The 7,516-nt window shown below is 35.5% G+C and overlaps 1 protein-coding gene across 1 annotated transcript; it reads left to right on the top strand.

Annotated features, from left to right (window-relative positions):
- Positions 1-3,075: 3,075 nt before the first annotated feature.
- Positions 3,076-7,150, top strand: LOC136408493 (ionotropic receptor 25a-like). The gene is made up of 14 exons (XM_066389485.1): positions 3,076-3,248; positions 3,303-3,452; positions 3,507-3,632; positions 4,045-4,221; positions 4,355-4,584; positions 4,640-4,824; positions 4,878-5,001; positions 5,055-5,285; positions 5,337-5,510; positions 5,563-5,777; positions 5,919-6,308; positions 6,358-6,542; positions 6,592-6,739; positions 6,793-7,150. Exons 1-14 carry the CDS (start codon positions 3,170-3,172, stop codon positions 7,145-7,147), a joined length of 2,769 nt encoding a protein of 922 aa, XP_066245582.1. The 5' UTR covers positions 3,076-3,169; the 3' UTR covers positions 7,148-7,150.
- The last annotated feature ends 366 nt before the right edge of the window (positions 7,151-7,516 follow it).

Here is a 7,516-nt window from a genome sequence, read left to right as displayed (position 1 = left end):
AAGTTGTAGAGCAATCCAATTTTAAATTTATTGAACCATCTGGATGTAATAATTTTTGGTCAAGTTGGCTGAGTACGGATCCAATAAACATAGTTAAGTCACTTGTTTTATCCTTGTCATTAAATACAATGCAATTGTCTTTTTGTAAATAAATAAACCAGTTCTTGGTGGTTTAGAAGAAAATTTAACTGTTTTTGATTGAAGAAAAAGTTCAGATATGAATAATCAATTAACTTTAAGGGAAAAAATTGAAATAGTGCGTCTTTCTGGTGACAATGACAGAAGTGTAAGGGAAGTGACTAGAATATTTAACACAAGATATCCTAATCGACGTCCGATTACTAAAAGTACAGTGAATCGAATAAATCGTACATTTAATGAAACTGGAGCCGTTGATAGATATTTGTTAAAAAACAACCGTCCTGGAAATAGAAATGAAGGTGATACAGAAATCGCAATTTTAAATTATTTTACTAATAACCCACATGCTACATTAAGAATAGCAAGTTTAGATTTAAATGTACCGAGGGAAAAGATTCGTCGATGCCTGAAAAAGAATAAAATTAAGCCATTTAAACCAAAATTTCTGCATACTTTGGAGGAAGGAGACAAGAACAGAAGATTGGAATTTTGTTTGTGGGCGCAAGGGGAGTATCAAGATAACAACAATTTTCTAAAATGTATTCTATTTAGTGACGAAGCTACATTTACTACTAACGGGATAGTTTCTTCACAGAATTGTAGATTTTGGTCTCCTGAAAATCCACGCTGGATTATCAACTGCAAAAGTCAATATTCCCAAAAAGTAAATGTTTGGTGTGGAATAATCTATGACAAACTTATCGGTCCATTTTTTCTTGAGGGCAATATGAATTCTGCAAGTTTTTTAGAACTATTGAGAAATGAATTATCCAATGCGATTGACAATCTTCCACTATTATACACAAGTAACATGTACTTTCAACTTGATGGAAGTCCTATACATAACGCGAAAATTGTTCGGCAGTGGCTAAATACAAACTTTCCCAATCAATGGATCGGACGGAATAGTCCATTAATACAATGGCCACCCAGATCACCGGACCTGACCCCTTTAGATTTCTTTTTGTGGGGTACTCTTGGGCAAAAAGTATATAAAAACCGCCCCAGAAATAGAGAAGAACTATGCATAAGGTTGAGACGCGCCTGTGAAGAAATTACTCCCTTATCTCTCAGAAAAGTAATGAGTAATACTAGAAGAAGATACGAGAAATGTATCCAGTTGAACGGTAGCTTAATCGAAGCAAGTGTTTTTTAAAATGAATTAAATCTCTTTTCGTTACAATTTTTTTTTCACATTGAATCATTAATTAATTTAAATTAAATAAAATTTAATTGTTCTACAACTTTTTTATGGATAAACATTTTTTAACGAAATTTGAAATACAGCCATTTTGAATAATTCTAAAGTTATTACTGAAGCTAAATTTAAAATAAAAAATTCCCTAATGTCTTTTCTTAAAATTTCGTCATAAGAAAGGGGCAAAGTAGACCTTAGATTTTAAGCGAGCGTAACAAGAACTTGTCACAAAATAGAGTTTTTGATGCCCTACAACATATAAAAAAATGATCAAAATCGAACCACAAATAAAAATTTTACAGGGGTGTCCCGCTCTTAAGTGGGTCACACTGTATGTATAAATATTAAAAACCGATTTAAAATTTCATTGAACAATTACGAAATTTGTTAGATGCCTCTAAAATTGTATGTCCCATGATTGAAAAGAATAATTGACAGCTAAATCGAATAAAACTCAGTGACGTGCTGAATTTTAATTCGAAGCATAAACATTAGAAATTGATGTAAATACAGGGTATTTCATTTATAACTGTGATTGAAGATTACTCAAAAACGGTACGTTGTATGAAAAAAGTTTCAAATAAAAGTTGTCCGGTAAAGAGGGAGACAGACAAATATTAGTGATGATTACTCATAACAAATGTTGAAAACATTAAATACAAAAGTCAAGAGCGATTTCCACCTACTATGTTCATTAAGATGTATTTCGATGTCCCTGTAATTGCGCAACAATTTATAAAAATCCATTTTTCTGGAAAACAGTCTATCCGAACGAGATGAAATAAGAGGACTTTTTTTACTGAAAAATATTTGCGAACCAGTAATTTGATTTCAAAAATAAAGAATTGTCACAAACAAAAAAGTTATGGCAAGATTTACGTAGGAGATTCCCTATATGTGACGCCCCTGACTAAAATCTGCAATTATTAACACAAAGAAAGTTTCCCCTTCGAACTTATTAAATTATATCGAATTTCATAATTTTAGCACAAATCGATTCGAAAATATTGCGAAAAAAACATCTTCAGAGATCCTACTTTAAAGGGTTCTAGCCCTTTAAAGAAGCAATTTTTGGGGTATGTTTATAAGAACTTTTTTTATTATTTTAACTTCTAAAATCACCTCCTAAAATATTTCAACGTTATTTCCGGACGCCTTGCATAAATATTTGAAAGTAATGGTTTAAAAATGCTGAAGGGAGACGAGGAAATCTTTTTTTTTGAAGAAACTCCCTTACACACCTCTGAAGTTTTATAATAATTTAGTTTTAGTTATGTGATTGAGGAAAAAATCAACAGTTAAATTGAACAGAAATCAGTGACGTATTTTCTAACAATGTTTCTAATAGTTTTTTTGTCAAGCTATTAGTTTTACGACATATAAACAAATTTGTTAATGTTCATTAATAAATTATTATTGAAAGCAATATTATTGAGTAATTGTTTCCATTTTCCTTCCCACCTGACAACATAAGAAATTGTGAAGTTTTTGCATTTACAGTGGTCATGTTACTGGCTTTTGCCAATAACAATCGTTCAGCGTCTGTTTAAAACAGCATAAGAACAATTACAAATTTCAGCAATGCAAAAGCAACCAAAAGCCTCCAAAAAGCTAACATATGAAGAAGACACCACCTTTAATTCACATTTGTTTCTGGACACATGCGAAGATTCCATATATTCCCGCTTTGTTTGTATCTTTCTCATCACATTCGATTTCCACATAAGACTGTGATAGAAAAGTTAATAGAATTATAAATACTGTATTCCGGAGAATAAGTAATCTCGACCTGGAAGAATTTATTACTTCACTGGTTATTGTGAGTAACAAATGTTTCTCCTCGGCTTCTTGTGGATATTGCTTGCATCTAAAAGTGCTTATGGCCAAACTACGCAAAACATCAACGTCAGTAAGTGTAAATTCTATTTAATTGTAAAAAGGAAATCTTTTATGACATTTTTAGTATTTGTAAACGAAGAAGGCAACACAGTTGCCGACAAGGCCATCAATGTGGTAATGAATTTTATTAAGAAAACCTCAAAATTGGGCTTAAGTGTCGACTTAAAACGGATAGTTGGAAACAGGACTGATTCTCAAAACATCTTAGACTCATGTAAGATCTTGATAATCTCTTTAAATCCAGGAATTCTTCCTCAAATATGTATAGTATGTGAAACCTATCAACAAATGCTGGATTCTAATGCTCCGCCTCACTTGGTGTTAGACGCAACTAAGGCTGGATTAGCTTCGGAGACCGTAAAGTCGTTTACGTCGGCTTTGGGCCTGCCCACAGGTAAGGTATTTCTCCAAAAACTAAAGCTAATAGTAAGTTAATTCGCAGGACCTGGAATAAATGAGTAGAAAAAAAAACGTGAATTCACAGTTAATGAAAATATATGAAAGGTAAATATCTGAAATTAGTGAAAAAGTCTGAAATTCCCCTTCAACTCTTACTTGTGCGTGGGGCACTATTCCAAAAATAAAATAAAATGAATAATAAACAATGCGCCTTAAAGGCATAGAATTTAAAACTGATTTTGCCTTGGAAATTTGACGTTTTTCTCCTCTGTTCCTGTTTCTCTCTGCGATATGGCTATTTAGGCAACCAGACATACGCGCATATGATTAAAAATTCATCGGTTATACTGTTTGAGGAACAATTTAATAATACTGAGCTCAAAATTAAACGAATTAATAACTTGTAGTTAGCGCGTCTTATGGCCAACAAGGCGATTTGAGGCAATGGCGCAATTTGCTGCCTAACGAAGAAGACTATCTGGTGCAAATCTCCCCTCCAGGCGACATTATTCCTGAGATTATTCGTACTTTGGTATTGACCCAAAACATCACTAACGCAGCAATATTATATGACAACGCATTTGGTAAGTAAAAAGGTATAATATAATAACTGAAAAATCATAAAATTTAGAAATAAAAAAAATTATTCCATTCTTCACAATATGGCGGAAAGTATTTTCCCTTGAATCCTTAATGAAGTCAACACTTTATTCCTAGTAATGGATCACAAATACAAAGCCCTTCTGCAGAACGTCGCCACACGTCATTTGATAGACGAAATCAACCCTGACATCAGTAAAATCCCTGAACAATTGGACAGTTTAGTGAAATTGGATTTGAAGAACTTCTTCGTTCTCGGTGATTTGGACACCATTCAAACTGTCCTGGAATCTGCTGAATTGAAGAAGTTGTTTAACCGGATGTACGCTTGGCACGTTTTAACTAAGGTAAGATAGGTTTCAAAAAAGAGAAAACCCTGCTTCGAAATGGTTCAATCTCCAGGACGCCGGAGACATTAAGGCATCGGTACCGAACGCCACGGTTCTGTTTGCAAAGCCCTTGGTGAATACTCGATATCAGGACAGACTTCGCAATATTCAGAACACTTATCAGTTATCGAACGTCTTGCCGGAAATTGATGGGGCGTTTTATTTCGATTTGGCTTTGACTGCGTTTTTGGCCATCAAGTACGTTGTTAAAACTTCATGATCTCGAAAAAAATCAAACCATGGTGAATTAGGGAAATGTTGCTTGATGGATCTTGGAAGAAAAACAACGTCACTAATTTCGTCACTTGCGATGACTATGAACCGAAAAACAGCCCTAAAAGATTCAATCTGAACCTGCGCTCTTACTTACAAAAGGTACTTTTCTGCTATTCTCCATTTCCCTCTTAAATAATTAAAGTCCCACATAGGAATCTACAGAATCACCTACCTACGGTCCGTTTTCCATCACCACAAACGGACTTAGCTACATGGAGTTTTCCATGTCCCTTACAGCAGTTTATGTGAGGTCAAGTGCGTCAGACAAGTCTCTATCTCTAGGAGTCTGGCAGGCAGGATTTGATAACAATTTGACTCTGACCACTCCCAGAGACATGAAAAACTATACAGCTAATGTTGTTTATAAAGTGGTCACTGTGGTGGTAAGCAATAATTCGACGTTTTAAGCTTTTATGCTCCATATCATTTCGCAGCAAAAGCCGTTTATATATAGGGACGACAACGTCCCTAAAAAATTTAAAGGCTACTGCATTGACCTTATCGAGGAAATCGCTAATATACTGCATTTTGACTACGAGATTGTGGAAGTTGGTGACGGGAAGTTCGGCAATATGGATGAAAATGGCAACTGGAACGGCATCATTAAGGCTTTACTCGTAAGTTTTTGAAACTCCTCACTTAATATGCATTTGTTTACAGGATATCATTGATAAGAAAGCAGACATCGGCTTGGGATCGCTATCGGTGATGGCTGAACGTGAGAACGTTATTGATTTTACAGTGCCATATTACGATTTAGTGGGAATTACTATACTAATGAAGCTTCCAGAAACACCCACTTCTCTCTTTAAATTTTTGACCGTTCTAGAAAACGAGGTATGGTTGTGTATTTTGGCTGCGTATTTTTTTACCAGGTAAGTACTTTGAAACCAATCCACTCAACTTTCCACCATTTTGTCAATAACACAGGACTGTATTGCAAGTTGGCTAAACTTAGAAGGCTGAAGCACCCAATTTAACTACATTTACACCACACTAAACAAATCTTGTTGTAGCTTCCTGATGTGGGTGTTCGACAGATGGTCTCCTTACAGCTACCAAAACAATCGAGAAAAGTACAAAGATGACGAGGAGAAACGAGAGTTCAACTTGAAGGAGTGCTTATGGTTTTGCATGACTTCACTAACCCCTCAAGGAGGAGGTGAAGCTCCTAAAAATCTATCCGGTCGTTTAGTTGCAGCAACATGGTGGCTGTTTGGCTTTATTATCATTGCCTCTTATACTGCAAATTTAGCAGCTTTTCTCACAGTTTCTCGCCTGGATACCCCCATTGAATCCTTAGATGATTTATCCAAGCAGTACAAAATCCAGTATGCTCCTATTAACAGCAGTTCAACCATGACTTATTTCCAGAGAATGGCGGACATTGAGGGAAGATTTTACGAGTAGGCAAATATATCTTTAAAAGCACTAAATTTACATTTAGTTCTTAAGGATATGGAAGGACATGAGCTTAAATGACAGCCTTAGCGATGTGGAACGGGCCAAATTAGCTGTATGGGATTATCCAGTGTCGGATAAGTATACGAAAATGTGGCAAGCCATGAAAGAGGCTGGCTTGCCGGAAAATTTGGAAGAAGCCTTGAATCGAGTAAGGGATTCCAAGTCTTCATCTGAAGGTCTATAAAAATGTGAATTTCTTACACAGTTACTAGTGTACTTTTGCAGGTTTTGCCTATTTGGGGGATGCCACCGATATCAGGTATCTCGAAGCCACAAGTTGTGACCTTATCATCATAGGCGAAGAATTTTCCAGGAAGCCTTACGCCATTGCTGTACAACAAGGGTCACCCTTGAAGGACCAGTTCAACACGGCGTAAATGTTTCACTTTAAAAAGTGCTATACTTCGACAAATAGCTCCTATATAGGATCCTTCAGCTACTCAATCGACGCGAGCTTGAACGCCTCAAAGAAAAATGGTGGAACAAGAATCCGGAAAAGAAACAATGCGAAAAAGCGGACGACCAACAAGATGGCATCAGTATCCAAAACATCGGGGGTGTTTTCATAGTAATTTTCGTGGGAATTGGGCTGGCGTGTATTACTTTGGCTTTTGAGTACTGGTGGTACAAATACAGGAAGAATTCAAGTGTCATCAATATGGTACGGGTCCAGCACCAGCATAAAGGTTTGTCCAGTAAACAAACGGCAGAACGATTTAATGACAACGAAGGGGAGTTGGCTTTGAGACCTGGGAAGTTGTATATCAAGCCTAGACAATAGATATATGTGATGGATATAAGTTAAAGATCAATAAAGATATGAAATTTTCAACACTATCCGTTAACATTTATGAGAATTATAATTCTATATCTATTTATATGCGATATTAGCGAGGTTTCTCAAAACAGTAATATCTATAATTGCACAACAGTAATTTTATCTTCACACACCGAGATTATAAAACTCTTTTGCTCTTTGCGACTGATCCAACACCCTGCTATCAAAATCTATTTACCCCTTGTTTGTATATCGTTTTTGTCCCTATTCAGCTTCCGAAGCATGCTCTCCTATGTTTTTAGTATTCAATATTTATTCCATTAGGATTCTGTAGCTTTCAACTGCTTCTGAAAGATTTTCTTTTCGTATTCT

This window comes from Euwallacea similis, chromosome 4 (genome assembly GCF_039881205.1).
Source record: "Euwallacea similis isolate ESF13 chromosome 4, ESF131.1, whole genome shotgun sequence".
NCBI classification, from domain to species: domain Eukaryota; kingdom Metazoa; phylum Arthropoda; class Insecta; order Coleoptera; family Curculionidae; genus Euwallacea; species Euwallacea similis.
Note: the sequence above shows the minus strand (reverse complement) of the source record. Positions and strands in the feature narration are given on the sequence as shown.

Coding starts and splice junctions, on each gene's coding strand:
- LOC136408493 (XM_066389485.1), top strand. CDS start 3,170: ATGTTTCTCCTCGGCTTCTTGTGGATATTGCTTGCATCTAAAAGTGCT. Junction 3,453..3,506: donor TCAAAACATCTTAGACTCAT/GTAAGATCTTGA, acceptor AAATATGTATAG/TATGTGAAACCTATCAACAA. Junction 5,778..5,918: donor GCTGCGTATTTTTTTACCAG/GTAAGTACTTTG, acceptor ATCTTGTTGTAG/CTTCCTGATGTGGGTGTTCG.